Source organism: Pseudophryne corroboree, chromosome 3 (assembly GCF_028390025.1).
Source record: "Pseudophryne corroboree isolate aPseCor3 chromosome 3, aPseCor3.hap2, whole genome shotgun sequence".
In the NCBI taxonomy this organism is placed as follows: domain Eukaryota; kingdom Metazoa; phylum Chordata; class Amphibia; order Anura; family Myobatrachidae; genus Pseudophryne; species Pseudophryne corroboree.
Window position 1 is genome coordinate 311,839,007 of NC_086446.1, and position 23,301 is coordinate 311,862,307.

The following is a 23,301-nucleotide window of genomic DNA, read 5'->3' on the forward strand; positions in this document are numbered from 1 at the left end:
GAGCCAACGACATTCGGCAGCCAGCCACCAGGTCATCGCAACCACACTGCAGATGATGTACGATAAGCTCCCAGAGCCAGCTCATCAACACGCTGGTGAACCACCACATCCGCCATCACAAGCCACACGGACGCCTCCTGCCCTTCCTCCACCACCATCCTGGTATGGACGGTCACAGCTGTACCAAGGATATACAGGGATGTACCCCACCTACCAGATGCCTCCACCACCAACACCGGCCGCATCATCTACACCAGCATGGCCACCGAGGCCAAGTCAACGCACTCCACAGCCGCCCAGGGCATCGACGCCCCATCAGGAGGAAGAAGAGGATCCGGACGGACAACCACCATAAGCCCGGTCGTATTGTTTTATTATTTACTCTTATGTTTTTCAGGTTTCCCTTTCTCCCCCTCCCATTAGTTTTTTTTTCCATAATATAGTTTTATTTGTGTTGGGCTCCCCCGACCGGATACTACCAAGGAGCTTTATGTCTAGGCATACATGCTCGGGCATGTATGCGGGCGCGTGTGGTAACTGATGAAAGCTCCTTGTGGTTACATGTATGATGGGCCAAAGAGCTATTCTGATACCACTTTTTAAAAAAAACAACAACTCCTTTTTGTATTGGTGTAAAATAGGCTTTCACTGTTGTGTGAATTTACTATTCACTAGTGTTAATTTTTGGCTTCTTCATAGGATTGGGTGGAAAATTGAAGTGGACGGCATAGTTTGTGTTGTGCGTACCAAGGTGAGTAAAGCCATGTTTCAATGTATATATTCAAGAAACTTTGGACCGCCTGCCCTTGGGGAACAACACAGTCCAGCAATGGGTCATGCTGGACTGCGTGGTTCCACAAGTGCAGGCGTGTCAAAGTGCTGACCACTGACACCACTCTGGAACGCCTGACCTTGGGGAACAACACAGTCCAGCAATGGGTCATGCTGGGCTGTGTGGTTCCACAAGTGCAGGCGTGTCAAAGTGCTGACCACTGACACCACTCTGGACCGCCTGACTTTGGGGAACAACACAGTCCAGCAATGGGTCATGCTGGGCTGTGTGGTTCCACAAGTGCAGGCGTGTCAAAGTGCTGACCACTGACACCACTCTGCCACTTTGGACCGCCTGACCTTGGGCAACAGCACAGTCCAGCAATGGGTCATGCTGGGCTGTGTGGTTCCACAAGTGCAGGCGTGTCAAAGTGCTGACCACTGACACCACTCTGCCACTTTGGACCGCCTGACCTTGGGGAACAACACAGTCCAGCAATGGGTCATGCTGGGCTGTGTGGTTCCACAAGTGCAGGCGTGTCAAAGTGCTGACCACTGACACCACTCTGGACCGCCTGACTTTGGGGAACAACACAGTCCAGCAATGGGTCATGCTGGGCTGTGTGGTTCCACAAGTGCAGGCGTGTCAAAGTGCTGACCACTGACACCACTCTGCCACTTTGGACCGCCTGACCTTGGGCAACAGCACAGTCCAGCAATGGGTCATGCTGGGCTGTGTGGTTCCACAAGTGCAGGCGTGTCAAAGTGCTGACCACTGACACCACTCTGCCACTTTGGACCGCCTGACCTTGGGGAACAACACAGTCCAGCAATGGGTCATGCTGGGCTGTGTGGTTCCACAAGTGCAGGCGTGTCAAAGTGCTGACCACTGACACCACTCTGCCACTTTGGACCGCCTGACCTTGGGGAACAACACAGTCCAGCAATGGGTCTTGCTGGGCTGTGTGGTTCCACAAGTGCAGGCGTGTCAAAGTGCTGACCACTGACACCACTCTGCCACTTTGGACCGCCTGACCTTGGGGAACAACACAGTCCAGCAATGGGTCATGCTGGGCTGTGTGGTTCCACAAGTGCAGGCGTGTCAAAGTGCTGACCACTGACACCACTCTGCCACTTTGGACCGCCTGACCTTGGGCAACAACACAGTCCAGCAATGGGTCATGCTGGGCTGTGTGGTTCCACAAGTGCAGGCGTGTCAAAGTGCTGACCACTGACATCACTCTGCCACTTTGGACCGCCTGACCTTGGGGAACAACACAGTCCAGCAATGGGTCTTGCTGGGCTGTGTGGTTCCACAAGTGCAGGCGTGTCAAAGTGCTGACCACTGACACCACTCTGCCACTTTGGACTGCCTGACCTTGGGGAACAACACAGTCCAGCAATGGGTCATGCTGGGCTGTGTGGTTCCACAAGTGCAGGCGTGTCAAAGTGCTGACCACTGACACCACTCTGCCACTTTGGACCGCCTGACCTTGGGCAACAACACAGTCCAGCAATGGGTCATGCTGGGCTGTGTGGTTCCACAAGTGCAGGCGTGTCAAAGTGCTGACCACTGACATCACTCTGCCACTTTGGACTGCCTGCCCTTGCGGAACAACACAGTCCAGCAATGGGTCATGCTGGACTGTGTGGTTCCACAAATGTTCTTGGGAAAGGAATGAACATGACATCATTAGTGTCTTTACTTAATATGGAATTTCTTTTTTTTCCACAGATCTCTACACAAGAAAAGAATGTAAAGAAGAACAAACACTACTTTTTTTGTTTTTATTTCAATTTATTTTTTAATCCAAAAATACATTTTTCAAATGAGAAGTTTTGTGTGGTTTTTCTTTAAATTATTAGTTGATAAAATGTAAAATATGGCATTTCAGAGATGCAGTGGTATTGTGGTAGGTCGCCCATGGTACAGCAGGGGAACTGTCTTGTCCCTTGACATCCACGCTGGTTCCTGTACCTTGGGAAGGATACTCCGCAAGACCTGTAGAAGAGAATAGTATGAGGTTCCAGGTATTTGTGTCATCCAAAGACAAGGTACAAGCAGGTTACATCGGCCTTTGTCCCTGACACAGCGTAAGCATTGCAGTGTCAGGGCATGATTGGATGTGCAGTTTTACAAATGCCGGAGGGCTGCATTTTGGACATGCCAGGGTTACTTGGTCAAGAGGGAGTTTTGGGCAATACATCTCACCTGAGGGGGTTGTCTGCTACATGGCGGAGGTTCAGGTCCACATCACAAGTAGGTCGCCCATGGTACATCAGGGGAACAGTCGTGTCCCTTCACATCCACGCAACTTGGGAAGGATACTCCGCAAGACCTGTGGAAGAGAATAGTATAAGGTTCCAGGTATTTGTGCCATCCAAAGACAAGGTACAAGCAGGTTACATCGGCCTTTGTCCCAAATGCAACCCTCCGGCACTTGAGAAACTAGACATCCAAACATTCCCTGACACAGTGTAAGCATTGCAGTGTCAGGGCATGATTGGATGTGCAGTTTTACAAATGCCGGAGCGCTGCACTTTGGACATGCCGGGGTTACTTGGTCAAGAGGGAGTTTTGGGCAATACATCTCACCTGAGGGAGGGTGTCTGCTACATGGTGGAGGTTCAGATCCACATCACAAGTAGGTCGCCCATGGTACAGCAGGGGAACTGTCCGGTCCCTTCATCCACGCTGGTTCCTGCACCTTGCGAAGGATACTCCGCAAGACCTGTGGAAGAGAATAGTATGGTGTCATCCAAAGACAAGGTACAAGCAACACTTGGAAACATGCAGGTTACATCGGCCTTTGTCCCAAATGCAACCCTCCGGCACTTGAGAAACTAGACATCCAAACATTCCCTGAAACAGCGTAAGCATTGCTGTGTCAGGGCATGATTGGATGTGCAGTTTTACAAATGCCGGAGGGCTGAACTTTGGACATGCCGGGGTTACTTGGTCAAGAGGGAGTTTTGGGCAATACATCTCACCTGAGGGGGGGGGTGTCTGCTACATGGCGGAGGTTCAGGTCCACATCACTAGTAGGTCGCCCATGGTACAGCAGGGGAACTGTCCGGTCCCCTCAAATCCAGGCTGGTTCCTGCAAATCGGGAAGGATACTCCACAAGACCTGCGGAAGAGAATAAGGAGGTAATTTGAGGGTGTTTCCTCCACCCTGGGAAAGAACAAAAGGTCCCAGCAACACTGCGCATATACACAGGTTACTCAGACAAGATGGAGTTTTGGCCAATACATCTCACCTGAAAGAGTGACTCTAACATGGCGGTGGTTCAGGTCCTCATCACAAGTAGGACGTCCATGGTAGAGTGGGGTAAACTGGTCCAATACTGGAGTGGTTTTGCAGAAGTGTATCCTGGGTAAAACTGTTGAAGCATGGGTACATTCCCCTCAGCAGAGTGAAGAAAAAATATTCTTTTTAAAAATCTATTAAAAAATACTTGTGGGTCAAAAATTGACAAACCAAGTAGATAATCCCTTCAAATATAAATAGATATGCTATTATCAATTAAAAAAAAACCCAAACCCCATGTTTTTACATTTTTTTATTAGATTCCGCCAGCAAAGTGAGGCGGAATGAAATTGACGAAATTGCTGTCGAAAAGCACTGTTGTCGAATCGACATTCTTCAATTGAATATACTTTTGTCGAAAAGCCGCATTTTGACCATTGCAGACATGTCGAATTTTGAAAATGTCGATTTGCAAAAAGTCGAATCTGAAACGGCAGGTATTTTGACGAAAAGTACTGTATTGCATTGTCGAATCCAATTCGACATGTTTTTTTTGTCGAAAATGCCCCGTTTTTCGACTTTCGCGGCAATTCGACCGCAATTGCATATACCCCACAGTATTTACTTCATGAGATTCAACAGGGAGATAAACGCCTTTCCAAGTTTTCATTCACTTACAATCTATAGGGAAATAGGTATTGATACACAAGGGTAGGTGTTATTCATTGTATAATTGTCTATTAGATTGCAAAGGTTCTTGGTGGGATGTATGGTATGGTCACATAGCAATGTTGGCCTGGGGTCAGGAGGATGGGAAAGTGAAGAAAGAGAAAACGTGAGAATATGAGTGTACTGTACAGTGGGTATGCAATTGTATAGGAATGTTTATGAAGATTATGTGGGTTGTTGACAATTAATTTGTGGTCTATGGTCAATGCCAGCGAAAAAACTTAGATTTTTATAAAAAATCAAAGTATAGTATAAAATATTAAATGAGAATCAATGTGAAAATAAAGATAAAAGTAAAAACTGTAAAAAGAAAGTAAAAGTAAAAACTGAAATCAGAAAGAAGATGAAAAAAGCTAGTAATAAGAAGTAGTGAGGGATACAGGGCAAATTTGTGAAATACGAAAAGTAGTATAAAACAATAAAAGTAATAAAACAATAAGAGTGGAAAAGAAGTATGGTTAAGGCAGGAGAATGGATGTAAGAAAGGGGGAGAGAATGAATGAGAAAACAGTAAATCATGTTGATGAAAGATAATGCGGGGTTGAAAAAGAAAGTGAGCCTACAAAAAAGCAAAAAAAAATAAGTGAGAGTGAAAAAAAAGAGATGCAAGGAGAAAAAGGAATGGCTAGAGAAAGAAAAACAAAACAAAAACAAAGAAAGATTGAGGAGACCAAGAAAAGTTTTTAAAGAGACCATAAGGAAGTGAGCTCAGCCATATCAAGCAATGTTCAAGAACAGAATGAGTAACAGAGACAGAAGACCAGAGACAGAGGAAGTGATGAATGAAAAAGACAGCGGTAGAAGAGAAAGGTTTTTCAGGTTTAAGTACAGCGTATAATGATTGTGTAGGTAAAATGGATTATCCACTTAAAATGCTCCCAAAAACTAAATATAGTCATGTGAAAAACATAGGACAACCTCCTTTAAGTTTCTGTTTTACATATCAAGCCAAGTCCTATATGATCTAATCTCATATGACAACAAAAACATAACAGATTTTATACTTTGTCACAATTTATTACAAAAAAAATGCCAGTCTGAGGAAGCCACATGTGAGAGCACATCTTTGAACTTCCCATATCAATAAAGAGCCAGGAGCTGATAACAAGGTACATGAGGACTGTTCATGATTAAAATGTCAGAGTACCTACTGTACATATTAAGAGTGTTTATAAAGAGCCTGAGACAAAAGCTTTTTCCTTCTTGATTTTCTAAGAATATCAGCTTCGACATTGCTGCACATGAAAGATCATGCACACGTGACACGTACACCAGCTATCACACCTCTCAGTCACATAGGACCTCCTCTTGACAGCTTTGAGCAACCAGACCAGTCAGTTGTTTAATACATGATACCAAGAATGTCCTGGAATGCTACATAAGTTATCAGAACTGAGTTTGACAAGTACTCACCTATAACAACCCAGATGGAAACATACATTTTCAGCTACGGAACTACCAGAAAATCAAACTGCCTTTCACCCTCATGCAAGCTCATCTGTGTATTTAAACGTATGTTCATATCTTTCAACTTGTTTGAGAACACTATGCAACCAATTTATATATGGGAAAAACAGTTGTAATACAGTATTTTTAATAACTCTGTGTATTAAACAAAGTTGTGTGCATTGAGCCATCAGAAAACAAATGTTCACTATCTCACTCAAAAAATTCTGTATTTCGGAATATTAGGTATTTCGGAATATTTGGATATGGGATACTCAAAGTTGTATCATGATTTGCTTGCAATTGTCAATACCTGTGCTTGAAATTTGACTCAGTGATACATAGTTAATTGAAGGCATACTAGTTTGGTGTTTGCTTAGTCAGAGTGTAATTTATTACGTTTCATCAGCTAAACATTTGCCCCACTGGTAGCCTGTATTAGCCATAGTATTCCTTTAGATGCAATCTAGGGTCAGCTGTGCTGGTCATGATCACTACTGTGCGTTTTTGCACGGTGGGCGATCAGATCTGAACTGCGCATGTGTATGCACCGCAATGCACCGGCGCGTCGGATGACTGCCTAGCTACGGGATGGTGCGAAAAAAGCGATCGCACGGGTGATCGCAAGGTGATTGACAGGAAGAGGCCCTGTGTGGGTGGCAACTGACCGTTTTACAGGATTGTTCGGAAAAATGCAGGCGGCCTCAGGTGTTTGGAGGGAGGGTTTTTTTATGACATCAGCTCCGGCCCCGATCACCAGGAAACCATTGCAGCGCCTAAGTAAGTCCTGGGCTAAGCAGAGACTGCACAAACGGATGTTCGTGCAGCTCTGCTACAAATGCGAATGCACACCTCATATACCCTCCCCCTCAGAGCCGGCCCTAGCCAATTTGATGCCCTAGGCAAAATTTTGTCTGGTGCCCCCTAGCTCCGCCGCTAGTTCTGCATCTGTACCTGCAACGCTCAGGTAGTGGGGCCCACCGGGGGGTTACCCTGTGGGCCAGTTCAACTCTGCACAATGCCACACAGTAATGACCATAATACATATAATTCCACACAGTAAAGGAACCTTACACATATGCCCCACATTAGTAATGCCCATAATACACATAATGCCACACAGTAATGCACCTTACACATATGCCCCACATTAGTAATGCCCATAATACACATATACTGCCACACTTGCTGGTTATACAAAAAGATCAGTATCAAACATGTAGAAACTGTCCATTCTCTTCACTATTCAGTGTGTTTGCTGGTGTCTGTTACTCCCGTTAACTGCATGCACTTTACTTTATACTGTGGGAGCTAAATGCTCTGCCCTCCAGTCTGATGTGTCCAAAAGTCACGCTGCACTGATGTTTCATATAGAAATAGCACAACGCAACTTACTGACCACGTTACAGTGCTAGATGGCAGGGTAATTTTACGGTATGGACTGACTAGGAAATAAAGTTTGGGGAGAACACTGCCCATGTTATGTCCCTGCAGACACCTGGGGTTTGCACAGGGATAAGGGACACACACAGGATGGCAGGGTCCCCCTCCCCCATGTGCACAAGCAGTATAGGTGATGTCAGGTTTCTGTGAAGCAGTCTTCCAAAATACACATGTGTTATCATAAGAAGCCATCCAGTAATAACCTTATATAGTCAGTAAAAATGTCACAGGTCCAGGAATTGCATTTACTGGGCTTCTGCTGTCTGTCTGAGGTCTCACAAGTCAGGGGCATTCAAGCATGTCAGAGGAAGTTTAAGGCACAGTGTGCATTTTTTTTGACAAATGTAAACAGCAGTGTATACAAGTACTGATTGAATACATTTGGAAAGTAACAGTTAGTTTGCGGACTGTCCCTCTCAGCATGAGATACTGCAGGGACATGCTTGGATGCCCCTAGACATGCTTGAATGCCCTAGGCAAGTGCCTAGCCTGCCTATAGCTTAGGCCGGCTCTGCTCCCCCTGTAAGCGGCGACTATCTGATCGCAGAGATGCAAAAAATGCACCCTAGCGATCAGGTCTGAATTACCCACAATGTGCATTCACATACACAAATTATTCATAACGCTTTCATAAAGTCTTTGAAAATGAACAGCTGAACAATACCAGTAAACAGGTATTTGAATGTTTAACTTTAACAATTGCAACTTCATTACGCTCTAAGCCGAAATATTTTTATTTTTATTTCAAACACATCATGTACCACAAATTGCTTTTCTTCATAGTACTCCATGATATTTTCTCCACAACAATTACATCCTTCACTCTCCATACAAACTCACCCCTCTATACACCTGAATTATCCACACCCTCTTATTAACACGCATGAGCTTTTTTACTTATCTTTATACATTGATAATAACATCCACAACCTGTCACCATAAAAATTTTTCACAAACATCCTACAGCATCATTTATCCCTCTCTCCTGCTTCTATTAGCTGGTGACATTTCACCAAATCTGGGCCCAATCACTTGCCCCAGCCACATTACCTGATTCGCAGCAATATATAAATCCAGCTAACCTCATAAACATCACATCTCCTATCACATTCCAAATCACTAAAATGTGCCTTATGGAATGCACATTCTGTTTGTAATAAATTAATATCCAGCCATGACCTCTTCGTAACTAACAACTTCAATTTGCTGGCTATAACAGAAACATGGCTCACACAATCAGGCATGGCCTTCCCTGCAGCACTGTTACATGGTAGTCTCCACTCCACACACACCTCCAGGCCTGGAAACAGTGAAGGAGGTGGGGTTGGAATATTACTCTCCCAATCTATCACATATACAGTTCTACCACAGGTTCCATCAGTCAAAGTTACATCATTGGAAGTACACTCTATGCAGCTATCGCCCACAGATATTTCTGCCTGGTTCCCCCACTTCCTTTCCTATGATATCAGCACCATTCTCATGGATCAATTCAATATCGCTATTGATGGGCTGAAATCTGCTGCTCATGGCTTCAAACTAGTCTCTCTAACCTCCTCTCTCAGTCTCTCCCTATGGACAGACTCCTCTACTTATCAGGAGGGCCACTACCTTGATCTTGTATTAACCAGACTATGCTGTTTCTGAATTCACCAACACTCCTTTCCCTCTCTCAGATTACAACCTTATCACCTGCATGCTCTCCTCCATTACTTCATACTCAATGTCACTGAAGTCCTCCAAATCAACCTAAAACCCAAAAAATATTAATGCTATTAATTTTGAAGACCTTTCCTCTGTGCAATAACTGCTCTCAGCAATTTCTGCATTCAGTTCTCAGCTGTATCACACCTGAACCAGAAATAGCCCTTGATGAAGTGGCTCCAGCTACCCATCACAAGCAACGTAGGCCTAGATGTCAACCATGGTACTTTACAAAAACTCTCACATAAAGTTGAATGTAAATGGCGTAAATCTTGTACTCCAAGTGACTTCCTCACATATAAGATTATCTACCACTCCTATCGTAATGCCCTGGACAATGCAAAACAAATATATTTTCAAACTCTCATCTCTGCTCAAGCCTCTAACCCCATGCAATGTTTTAATATATTTAAATCACTTCTCAAGCCACCCTCACGCAACCCACAAGCCACTATCAGTGTGCAAGATCTTGTTTCCTATTTCAAGGACAGTATTGATAAGACCTGAGATGAAATGGTATGCTCTTTCTCAGCCAGTGCCCTGCTCAATTCCCTACCTGAAACCTCTGGCACATTCTCTTCATTTGATCCCACAAATGAAGATAAAGTATCAACACTTCTCATCCTCCTACTCTACTACCTCTTCTCTTGATCCTATACCCTAACAAATAAGCTCTGTCACCTGTGCTGCACTGCCTCACCTGCCATAGACTTTTTACTCCAGCGTTTTGATTTTAAAAATGATTAGAATAATACAAAGAAGATATTTCTAATATATTCTTTGCATTTTTCATATACTTTATATAGTCAAAACTCTGGTGTATATGTTAGTATGACAGGAAAGGCTCTGCCTCACCTCACCGTACGTCCCTGGTATCCTCCCCTAATGTGTCATCACCTGTATTGGTCCTTGTCAATGATTTTGGTCCGTGTCACTGAATACCTTTCTGCCGTTTCATCTTGGATGTCATCTTGCCACCTCAATCTTAACATTTCCAAAACAGAATTGATTATATGCAAGAAAAAAAGGCATTTTGTTTCCCCCAGCACCCTGAATGAGACCAGTAACCAGATTTAAATCCCACACAATATTAGAATTCAGAGATTTTGGTTACATATATTTGCGCAAATGTATGAATAAGCCCCCAATCCATTTGTTGTGAGAGGCAGATAGGATCCTGCATTAGGAGGAGGTGCAGGTCCTGATATGCCATATGGAGCACTATGGGGTTGCTCCAAGGTAGGTAGCTCTTAGCTTAGATATATTAAGTAAGGAGCCATTATCAGGTCGCTCCTTGCTGGTTAATCATAGACCCAGATTGGGGTAATGGAGGTGTGGGGTGCGGTGCCCCTGGATTGGCTGGGTGGATGGCTCTAGTGTGGCATACCTTTACGTTCTATTAACACTTATTACTTACTAATTTCTTCACTAACACTATTTCTTTATTTTAATTACATCTCATTATTTTTGTATCACTTTCTGTATATAGCTTCGGCTTCCCAACACTAATTTATTAACACTATAGTTTTTTCACTGGTATGCTTCCCTGGGCTTTCTGGTTTATGCTGATTTTTTGGGGTGCCTCACCCTGCACCTAGATATAACGCTAGGGACCCCCAATATACAGAGAGGCCTTGACGTGGCTTTGGGGCTTATTCATACATTTGCGCAAATATAACCAAGATCTCCGAATTCTAATATTGTGTGGGATTTAAATCTAGTTACTGGTCTCATTCAGGGTGCTGGGGGAAACAAAATTTATTTTTTTCTTGCTCAGAAATACCCCTCTCTTGCAAGCACCTGAGTGATATCACTAAGCTAATTGAGCATCTACCACTATATATGAGAATTGATTATATGTCCACCGACCAACTGTGGTTATTAACCTGATATCACTATCACTGTTGAGAACTTGATAATCAATACTACCCCACAAGCTCGCTGCGTAGGTGTCATCCTTGACTCTAAACTGTTCTTTATTCCCCACATTAAATCTGTTATATAAGAAATGGTTAATAAATACATAAATAAATAAATAATGTTACCTTGGAATTCTACTTATATATTTTGGCAATTAATCCTGTTTAGTGGGACTTGGACTTTGTGATTTAACCGCACCAAAATACCTTAAGTACCTAGTACACTACTGGCCTAATTCAAGGTTGATTGCAAAACAACATTTTCCTCTAATGGGCAAAACCAGGTGCACTGCAGGTGGGGCAGATATACCATGTGCAGAGAGAGTTAGACCATCTATTGATGGTCAACGCAATATTAAATAGTAGATTTACTCGCGTCCGACCGAAGAATTTCCATAGATGAAGTGATCGGAGTGTGAATGACAGGAAGTGGGTGTTTCTGGGCGGAAACTGACCGTTTTCTGGGAGTGTGCGGAAAAACGCAGGCGTGCCAGGATAAAAGGGAGTGGCTGGCCGAACGCAGAGCGTGTTTGTGACGTCAAACCAGGAACGAAACGGGCTGAGCTGATCGCAATGTAGGAGTAAGTCTCGAGCTACTCAGAAACTGCTAAGAATTTTCTATTCGCAATTCTGCTAATCTTTCGTTCGCAATTCTGCTAAGCTAAGATACACTCCCAGAGGGCGGCGGCCTAGCGTGTGCAATGCTGCTAAAATCTGCTAGCGAGCGAACAACTCGGAATGACCCCCATTGTCAGATGTTGTGGTGTGCACCAAACAAACACCCCTGATGGCACTGCAATTACACTGCTCCTCCTCAGCCTGGTCTGGCTCCCCCTCTCTTTCCCCTGCAAGATACAGCAGCTTACTTACAAGTCAGTCACTCACTGACACTGACAGTCGCAGACTAGTACTGCCGCTGCTGGAAAAATGAGTGACATGTCAATGTTGCTGCCGACCGCCTGCCAGTATTGAATTTTTCTTCCTAAGAGGAACGCTGGCTGCATGCTGATCCTCATCAGTGGCTGGCGTTGTAATAGCATAGAAGGAAAGAGGTGGGTGTGTGGCGGGTGGGCGTGCGAGCAGCATGACGTAATCACGTCACATCATGCTGTTTTTGTTAGTGATGAGCGGATTCGGTTTTACTCGGTTCTCAAAACCGAATCTTATTGACTCACTGATGTCACGTGTTTTGGATAGCCAATAAGATTCGGTTTTGAGAACCGAGTAAAACCGAGTAAAACCGAATCCGCTCATCACTAGTTTTTGTACATGAAGGTGGAGCCGGGAGTTTGAAAGCCGGTGGCAGTGGCACCATTGATTAACCCAGGCATCCGGTCAGTAATGCAGTCCTGACAGGGTGCAGCGCAGAGGGGACAGTAATCAGCCTGCTCGGCTAGCGCTGCCTCAGGCATGTGAGATCGCGTGCTAGACATTAGGAGGTGCCTGTGCACACCAGGCACCCCCCCTGCGCACACCTATGCTTAAAATATCTCACTTTGCATGTAATGAGTCTATATAATATATTAGTTTCACCTTTTAAGTTGAATTACTGAAATAAAGGAACTGTTACACAATATTCTCATTTTCTGAGTTTCACCTGTAAATATACAGCAGTAACAGTCCATAGTCTAGCTGCAGACAGGAAGTCCTGCAAAACAATAGCAGTATAGAGCAGAAAGTGTATGGTGATTTGTGAGCAGTAAGTAGAAATTCATAATAGCAGCAGTAGTGGGCAGAGCAGTACAGCACTGTCCGATGGCAGTATAGAGCAAGCAGTGCACGTATGAAACAAATCACTTATACCCCTTTCAGACATGTGAGCCGGGAATTTGCTGGTTCTAGCAAGCAGGCAAATTGCCGGGTCTCAGCATCATCATGACCCTGGTTGGGTGCAGAATCGGGAACCCAGGATTTAGTCCTGGGTTGTTTCACACATGCAGAAATCCGGGGCTGATGTGCGTTCATGTGTAAAGATTCGGATATAGATGTATGTGTGAAAGTGGAAATATCAGACGGTTGTAATAAAAGTGCTATGCGGCAGTCAATGCACTGAAAGCAGAACAAAGACTAGCAGGTGGTTGGTCCATGCGGCATGTTATGCACCGAAGAGGTCAAAAAGCATAAAGTTGGTCTATGGGGGTATCCAATTACCTGTGATGAAATATCGTGATCGAAAATCTTTTTTGCCGTTTTTCCCAATGTTTTACTGAGATTTTTTTACGAGGTATTCAATTAGATACAGATGAAACAAAATCACTGATAAGCAGCGACTCGTGCCGGCTTATCGGGGCTAATAGGATAGCCCCCAGCGAAGCAACTGCCTGCAGTCAATGACCGTGGGTAATTGGATACTGCCCCAAATGGTAAACAGGCAGAATCAAAATCATAGTCAGTAAGTCGAATCAGGTGGCAGACAAGGTTGTGCAACTTACGATCACACCAGACAGCAAACAAAGCAGAGATCAGAGCAGAAGCAGGAGCATGTGAACACTATCACCTGCTATATATGCCTGTGACAGGTGGCTATTAAAGGCAGCTGGCACCAATGAGAATCAACCCTAGCACCAGCTCACAGATGACATAAATAGCATGTGACCACAACTACAGAACTCCATAAAACCAAGGGACACATCCAACACCTGCAAAAGATCTCAGGAACAGCAAGTGACATAAATGTTGGTTCTAACAGCATGATGTGATATTATTTCCATGATTGCCTCCTTAGCTGTACCCATATGGAGTCTCTTGATTTGAATAAATTAAGCAAAACCTTTTTTATTGTTTCCACTTCCTGTACAGTTATACAGTATTAATACGATAATGGATTGCCTGTTAATTAGAGTACTAACAAGCTGGCTTGCTAGTGACTTCAGGGATGGAATTTGGCATTATCAATTGTGCAGGAAAAAAAATGACAGTGCACATGAATAAATAGGTTTAAGCAAACAGCTATTGGCATTGTCAACTTAGAGAACTAGTTAATTAGTCAGGGAGAGCCGATCTGCTGCCAGATGGCTCGTTATTCTTTGTATTAATTAGATCAGAGTTTCCCAAACCTACCCATGAGCAATATTAAACAAAACAGATTTAAAAAACCTAAATACACTTAGTAAGTAATTTCCTTCTAAATATGCTATAAAATATACACGTGCATTATGTCTCCAATACTGCAATTTGCTAGAGTACTATAATGAAGAGAAGGAATTAAACAATAGCATCAGTTTCACCAGGAAATATTAAGGCTACAGTATATTAAAAGAGAACTCTATAACTACAAACTTAAGGGTCCTACACACTGGCCGATTGGCCGCCGAGGTGCACGACGATGAACGAGTGTGGGGCCGCGCATCGTTCATCGTTGGTGCATACACACTGAAAGTTATCTTCTTATCTTTCATCCAACAGCAGACTCTTTCCACAGCCCACCACATGCTTCTAGGGGGGATGCAGTCAATACACCTGCTGTCAGGAGACTGACACCTGAATCCCAACAGCCGGTGAAATACCGACACCCGGAATCCTGACAAACACTCGGTATTCCCACTCGGTTGGTGGGTCCACGCCACCAACTGAGAGGGAATAGAAAATTAGAAACTGTGGTGAGCAAAGCGAGCCACCAGGTCCGATGCGTGTCAAGCACAGCCAGCCCGCGATGAGACTTGCTGCCGGTATGCCGCTGTCGGTATAGTGACAGCCGGAATCCCGTCTGCCAGGATATCCCCCCCCCATCCTTTTCCACACATCTCTGATCAAAACTCACCAAATTTTAAGCAGCTGTTTATATGCATGTGTAAATATGTATGTATGTTTTTTTTTGTGTTTTTTTTTTTTTTTACATTTGTGGACTTTAATGTCTTTGCTTCCCTGTGGGAAGGACATTAAAGTCCAGGCACGTCAGAGAAACCTATGGTTTTACTGTTTGATTTATTTACGGCTCAGAGTACCACTTATGTATATGGTACAATCGATCGATCGATAGATAGATAGATAGATGCTCACAGAGAGCTGTGCTATTTAACAATTTTTTAAAATATTTCTGTAAAACTTGTGTTTAGCCTTCTCACCAGACTCCCAGTCCTTGCCAGGGCATGTTACTGGCTACACATCATAGGATCAGTGTAGGGGTGGCCATCGACCATCGATGATTTCTATGACCGATGGTAACTACTTTTACCATCGATGGGGGAGAACCAGATGGTTTCCCGCCAACGATAGTATAGAGCCACACCCCCAGGCTCTGATTGGCCGCGTCTACCTCAATACTAAAGTAATGGGGACCATCAATGGGCAAAACCATTGATGGTTCCCTTTCAGATGGTTGCCCACCATCGAGGTTATCCACCGATGGTACCATTGATGGCAACCTTCGATGGATAACCCACTGATGGCCATCCCTGGATCAGTGTTAGAGGCTGGCTACACGGAATCACTGCACACTATGGGGAGGAGGGATTTGGAGGCTGGTAACAGGAAAGCACACTATGGGGGGGGGGGGGGGGGGGGGCTGGAGTTTGGCTACAGGAGAACACACTATGGGGAGGGGGGAATGGAGGTTAGCTAGAGGGGGTACAGCATGAGCAGAGGGGGCTTGGAGGCTGGTTATAGGGAGGTAAACTCACTACAGGAGGTGGCTGAAGGCTGACTACAATATGAGACACACTATGGGATGAGGGGCTTCAAGGCTGACTACAGGGGAGCACATTATGGGGAGGGGGGTTTGGAGGCTGGCTACAGCGGAGCACACTATGGGAAGGGGGTATGGAGGCTGGCTAAAGAGAGGAGCACACTATAGGGAGGGGGGTTTGGAGGCTGGCTACAGGGGAGCACAGCATGGGGAGAGGGGGTATGGAGTCTGGCTATAGGGGGGTAAACACACTACAGGGGGCGGCTGCAGGTGCTTGCACACTATGGGGGGGGTTGTAGGATTAAGGGCTGGCTGCAGCAGGGGTGGGTGTGAGTTGCAGTGCATACTGCTGGCTGAGGTGGGGAGCTGGAGGTTGGCTACAGTAACTGACACAAGCTTACCTGCAAGCTGTGCCTGCGGCTGTCAGGGGTCGGGACTGAGGGAACCAAAACTCAGAGCAACACGACACGTCACCTGGCTAGCCAGGAGCTGGTAAAGCCGCATGGGAAGTTAGTGCCTGTATGGACATTGAGGCCAGTCAATGTTTGCTTTTATTTAATTGGCGGGCGGAGCGGAGTATTAACAGATTCTTCGGCACATGTATTTTGTGGCCCTCTTCCTTGGGGCCCACTATAGCTGTCCCCTTTGAACCATTGTCCACACTGAAACCTATATTGCAGTGTAGAAATGAAGCTGGGCATATACTGCATAATTATCTGGCAGAATATCCGCCATATCTGGCTGGTTGGAATTAAAATCTGTAACCAATCTGCCTGAACGACAGGTTTTCTCCATTTTCCAGTGTTTTGGAGAAAATGGCCGTAGTCATTTGCTCTCATCCATTACCTGATTTTCATTCCAACCATACAGTTCTGGCAAATGATCTGCCAGATAATTGTATAGTCTATGCCCAGCTTTACATTTGTGGGCTACATGCAAATGCAGCTAGATTTACCCTGCACAGAAAAAGGATTAATGTAATTGTTCCCTTGCATTGCAACATGGTTCTTCCAGATACAAAAGTTACTAGCTTTTTTTTGCTTTACTACCAAATCAGAATCAGGGCCTGAGTACTTACTTTATACAGGTCTCAGGAATCCGAGGTTACCTCTAAAATCAGATATAATTTGCTGGGCATATAGTTCTTTATAAAACAGCTTTCCTAATGAAAACTGCAATTATGAAATCACTGTCTACGCTGAATATTTACAGGCGCATATACATATAAACAACACTTGTGTATCATATAATTAGTATTTTGAAGGAAGGAGGATGCCCCGGCACCTTCCTACAGTATCAGATGGCCCCAGCGAAACCTGTATTGGAGAATGATTATTTTGCTGTGTGTCGGGGACCAGCAGCCGAATCCTCTTTATAGGAATTTCAAAGAAGTTATTGTTTAACATGCAATGTCAAAGTTCCGTCACCTACTACAAATGATGATTTATTTGTATAATACTATTTATTTTTAAGAGAAGCAAAAAGAAAACTTTCAATCAATAAATGACTACTGATGTTGGGCATCTTTATTCTAAATAATCCAAAAATGACATCGCATTATAGCAGTGTTTACCAACTAACAAGGGAATGATTCATACTTGTATTATGAAAACTTGAAGCCTGCAGAATGATATAAACACTATCGGATTCTATTTTGGAATAAGAAACTGAACTTTAATAAGGAAGTCTGTGTCTCTGTTTATAAATCACAAAAGCTAAAAGAAAATGAAGGCTGAATTGTGTGGAAAAATAACAAAGAAAATAGAAAATCTATTTCTCATAATCCTGAAAAGCCATTTTATGAAGCCAACAAACATTACTGGAGATTATTTTATGTCAAAACACCAGCATAACACAATGTAATATTGCATATCCAGTAGACAATACAAAATGATCAAACTTTAAAAGATCAAATTACTTGCCTTTGGGATCCGTCAGGATTCTGACTGCCGGGAACCTGACCACATCCTGAAAAGATCTGGCAACATTAGCGACATATATGTATAAAAGGCTCCTATACCATGACTGAATCTACAATGGACTTGACACCAGCACACAGTAGATGCCGCAGAATCATGCCTTATCCAACATCGCTATTCTCTATAGAAATTATAGATGGCGACCAGATGTTTTCTTATATTTTCCCAACTGCAGTAGGAAAAAAAACAAACCCACCTGTTTTGTCACTAAGGATTATAGCTCTGTATCCAGGACTATGTATCACCATAGCATGAAGTAAATGCTAAATTGTGTGTGTACCAAGCTGTTACCTTTTCACCTTGTTTGGAAGACTATAAGCAAAATAAATTTCACATACTGTCATGTACAGAATTTAGGCTGGATACACACTTGCCGATACACATCTGATGGGACATCGGGGCAAGATTTCCCCCCGCAAACGATATCGTTCATACACACTGAACCATATTGTTTACTATATCATCAGTGACGGCACCCGGCCACATCCAGTCTTGTACAATATCTTTAGATTCAAGTGTGCATCCAGCCTCGGTCTAAGTCCTGCTAACTATACAAGCCAGATCAGAAACCAAACATGTTTATTCATTCAACGCTTAGATAATAACTGCCCCCCAAAAAATCTATGCAGACAAAGGCTATAATGCAGAACAGCAATTATTAGGAACAAAGCACAGTCTGCAATAGGAGGGCTTTCCCGGCTGTGTCGTCTTCTCAGGAATGGATTCCCAATCAATATGTGTCATGACTTATCTGTCATAGCAACAGGATGAATGCTGTGAAACGTTGTAACCATGTACTGAGAGGGAGATACGAAAGTCTCAGTCAAGATTTCCAGTTCAATAATTTCCTTGGGGGGGAGGGGGGGTGGGCACAAGTTTCCAAAAATAGTCAAAAAGACCATATTATATCTCTATTTCAAAGACTAGTTTTTAACACATTTCTGAGACATTTACCTGGTTCCTGTTGCTCTGATTAAAAGCATGTACTGCAAAACAGGCCAGACTCTAGAAAAACACATGTAGCACGCAAGGCAAACTGGAAGTTGGAAGAACATCTAGGGGTAGATTTACTAAAGTTTAGTGGAGATGTTGCCCATAGCAACCAAGTACATTTTAGCTATCATTTCTCTATTGCATTCTAGAAAATGATAAACATCTGATTGGTTGCTATGGGCAAAATCTCCACTTGTCTGTTTTAGAAGCTTTAGTTAATCTACCTCCCTAGAGACCGGTTTATTTTAATTTCTATGTCATACCTGTTTACAGATTAAACTCTCATAGGTGAACAGGCATAGGAATTTCTCTGACGTCCTAGTGGATGCTGGGGACTCCGTCAGGACCATGGGAATAGCGGCTCCGCAGGAGACAGGGCACAAAAGTAAAAGCTTTAGGATCAGGTGGTGTGCACTGGCTCCTCCCCCTATGACCCTCCTCCAAGCCTCAGTTAGATTTTTGTGCCCGGCCGAGAAGGGTGCAATCTAGGTGGCTCTCCTAAAGAGCTGCTTAGAGTAAAAGTTTTGTTAGGTTTTTTATTTTCAGTGAGTACTGCTGGCAACAGGCTCACTGCATCGAGGGACTTAGGGGAGAGAAGTGAACTCACCTGCGTGCAGGATGGATTGGCTTCTTAGGCTACTGGACACCATTAGCTCCAGAGGGAGTCGGAACACAGGTCTCACCCTGGGGTTCGTCCCGGAGCCGCGCCGCCGACCCCCTTGCAGATGCCGAAAAGTGAAGAGGTCCAGAAACCGGCGGCAGAAGACTTTTCAGTCTTCATAAGGTAGCGCACAGCACTGCAGCTGTGCGCCATTGTTGTCAGCACACTTCATAGCAGCGGTCACTGAGGGTGCAGGGCGCTGGGGGGGGGCGCCCTGGGCAGCAATGATAGTACCTTATTCTGGCTAAAAATACATCACATATAGCCCCTGGGGGCTATATGGATGTATTTAACCCCTGCCAGGTCTCAGAAAAACGGGAGAAGAAGCCCGCCGAAAAGGGGGCGGGGCCTATTCTCCTCAGCACACAGCGCCATTTTCCCTCACAGAAATGCTGGTGGGAAGGCTCCCAGGCTCTCCCCTGCACTGCACTACAGAAACAGGGTTAAAACAGAGAGGGGGGGCACTTATTTGGCGATATGACTATATATATTAAAATGCTATAAGGGAAAAACACTTATATAAAGGTTGTCCCTGTATAATTATAGCGTTTTTGGTGTGTGCTGGCAAACTCTCCCTCTGTCTCCCCAAAGGGCTAGTGGGGTCCTGTCCTCTATCAGAGCATTCCCTGTGTGTGTGCTGTGTGTCGGTACGTGTGTGTCGACATGTATGAGGACGATGTTGGTGAGGAGGCGGAGCAATTGCCTGTAATGGTGATGTCACTCTCTAGGGAGTCGACACCGGAATGGATGGCTTATTTAAGGAATTACGTGATAATGTCAACACGCTGCAAGGTCGGTTGACGACATGAGACGGCCGGCAAACCAATTAGTACCTGTCCAGGCGTCTCAAACACCGTCAGGGGCGTTAAAACGTCCTTTTACCTCAGTCGGTCGACACAGACACGGACACTGACTCCAGTGTCGACGGTGAAGAAACAAACGTATTTTCCTTTAGGGCCACACGTTACTTGTTAAGGGCAATGAAGGAGGTGTTACATATTTCTGATACTACAAGTACCACAAAAAAGGGTATTATGTGGAGTGTGAAAAAACTACCTGTAGTTTTTCCTGAATCAGATAAATTAAATGAAGTGTGTGATGATGCGTGGGTTTCCCCCGATAGAAAATTATTGGCGGTATACCCTTTCCCGCCAGAAGTTAGGGCGCGTTGGGAAACACCCCTTAGGGTGGATAAGGCGCTCACACGCTTATCAAAACAAGTGGCGGTACCGTCTCCAGATAGGGCCGCCCTCAAGGAGCCAGCTGATAGGAGGCTGGAAAATATCCTAAAAAGTATATACACACATACTGGTGTTATACTGCGACCAGCGATCGCCTCAGCCTGGATGTGCAGCGCTGGGTTGGCTTGGTCGGATTCCCTGACTAAAAATATTGATACCCTTGACAGGGACAGTATTTTATTGACTATAGAGCATTTAAAGGATGCATTTCTATATATGCGAGATGCACAGAGGGATATTTGCACTCTGGCATCAAGAGTAAGTGCGATGTCCATATCTGCCAGAAGTTGTTTATGGACACGACAGTGGTCAGGTGATGCAGATTCCAAACGGCACATGGAAGTATTGCCGTATAAAGGAGAAAAAGACAACGTCTTTTCAGCCTCAGTCCTTTCGTCCCCATAAGGGCAAGCGGGCAAAAGGCCAGTCATATCTGCCATGGGATAGAGGAAAGGGAAGAAGACTGCAGCAGGCAGCCCATTCCCAGAAACAGAAGCCCTCCACCGCTTCTGCCAAGTCCTCAGCATGACACTGGGGCCGTACAAGCGGACTCAGGTGCGGTGGGGGGGGGTCGTCTCAAGAGTTTCAGCACGCAGTGGGCTCACTCGCAAGTGGACCCCTGGATCCTACAAGTAGTATCCCAGGGGTACAGATTGGAAATTCGAGACGTCTCCCCCTCGCAGGTTCCTGAAGTCTGCTTTACCAACGTCTCCCTACGACAGGGAGGCAGTAGTGGAAACAATTCACAAGCTGTATTCCCAGCAGGTGATAATCAAAGTACCCCTCCTACAACAAGGAAAGGGGTATTATTCCACACTATATTGTGGTACTGAAGCCAGACGGCTCGGTGAGACCTATTCTAAATCTGAAATAGTTGAACACTTACATACAAAGGTTCAAATCAAGATGGAGTCACTCAGAGCAGTGATAGCGAACCAGGAAGAAGGGGACTATATGGTGTCCCGGGACATCAGGGATGCTTACCTCCATGTCCCAATTTGCCCTTCTCACCAAGGGTACCTCAGGTTCGTGGTACGTGTCACTATCAGTTTCAGACGCTGCCGGTTGGATTGTCCACGGCACCCCGGGTCCTTACCAAGGTAATGGCCGAAATGATGATTCTTCTTCAAAGAAAATGGACGATCTCCTGATAGGGGCAAGGTCCAGAGAACAGTTGGAGGTCGGAGTAGCACTATCTCAAGTAGTTCTACGACAGCACGGGTGGATTCTAAATATTCCAAAACCGCAGCTGTTTCCGACGACACGTCTGCTGTTCCTAGGGATGATTCTGGACACAGTCCAGAAAAAGGTGTTTCTCCCGGAGAAGAAAGCCAGGGAGTTATCCGAGCTAGTCAGGAACCTCCTAAAACCAGGAAAAGTGTCAGTGCATCATTGCACAAGGGTCCGGGAAAAATGGTGGCTTCTTACGAAGCGATTCCATTCGGTAGATTTCACGCAAGAACTTTTCAGTGGGATCTGCTGGAAAAATGGTCCGGATCGCATCTTCAGATGCATCAGCGGATAACCCTGTCTCCAAGGACAAGGGTGTTTCTTCTGCGGTGGCTGCAGAGTGCTCATCTACTAAAGGGCCGCAGACTCGGCATTCAGGACTGGGTCCTGGTGACCACGGATGCCAGCCTGAGAGGCTGGGGAGCAGTCACACAGGGAAAAAATTTCCAGGGAGTGTGATCAAGTCTGGAGACTTCTCTCCACATAAATATACTGGAGCTAAGGGCAATTTACAATGTTCTAAGCTTAGCAAGACCTCTGCTTCAAGGTCAGCCGGTATTGATCCAGTGGGACAACATCACGGCAGTCGCCCACGTAAACAGACAGGGCGGCACAAGAAGCAGGAGGGCAATGGCAGAAACTGCAAGGATTCTTCGCTGGGCGAAAAATCATGTGATAGCACTGTCAGCAGTGTTCATTCCGGGAGTGGACAACTGGGAAGCAGACTTCCTCAGCAGGCACGACCTCCACCCGGGAGAGTGGGGACTTCATCGGGAAGTATTCCACATGATTGTAAACCGTTGGGAAAGACCAAAGGTGGACATGATGGCGTCCCGCCTGAACAAAAAACTGGACAGGTATTGCACCAGGTCAAGAGACCCTCAAGCAATATCTGTGGACGTTCTGGTAACACTGTGGGTGTACCAGTCGGTGTATGTGTTCCCTCCTCTGCTTCTCATAACCAAGGTACTGAGAATTATAAGACGTAGAGGAGTAAGAACTATACTCGTGGCTCCGGATTGGCCAAGAAGGACGTGGCACCCGGAACTTCAAGAAATGCTCACAGAGGACTCATGGCCTCTGCCGCTAAGAAGGGACTTGCTTCAGCAAGTACCAGGTCTGTTCCAAGACTTACCGCGGCTGCGTTTGACGGCATGGCGGTGGAACGCCAGATCCTAAGGGAAAAAGGCATTCCGGAAGAGGTCATTCCTACCCTGGTCAAAGCCAGGAAGGAGGTGACCGCAAAACATTATCACCACATGTGGCGAAAATATGTTGCGTGGTGTGAGGCCAGGAAGGCCCCACGAAGA

The 23,301-nt window shown here is 45.1% G+C and overlaps 1 protein-coding gene and 1 long non-coding RNA gene across 3 annotated transcripts in view; both read right to left on the reverse strand.

Annotated features, from left to right (window-relative positions):
* The window catches only part of GHDC (GH3 domain containing), a 139,307-nt gene that overhangs the window by 40,233 nt on the left and 75,773 nt on the right, over positions 1-23,301 (reverse strand). Inside the window, exon 9 of one of the 2 annotated variants that reach the window (XM_063959427.1) lies at positions 17,787-17,855. The exons of the other annotated variant lie outside the window; for it this stretch is intronic. Within the exon in view, the coding sequence (XP_063815497.1) occupies positions 17,802-17,855 (54 nt within the window). The 3' untranslated portion in view covers positions 17,787-17,801. Of the gene's footprint in view, positions 1-17,786; positions 17,856-23,301 lie in introns of those variants that run through there. 2 annotated transcript variants of the gene reach the window in all.
* On the reverse strand, positions 2,561-4,288 carry LOC135055405 (uncharacterized). Its single transcript, XR_010243747.1, has 5 exons — positions 4,033-4,288; positions 3,763-3,902; positions 3,368-3,503; positions 2,984-3,110; positions 2,561-2,773 (listed from the first exon to the last, which is right to left on the reverse strand). It is a non-coding gene; the product is annotated as an uncharacterized LOC135055405 (long non-coding RNA).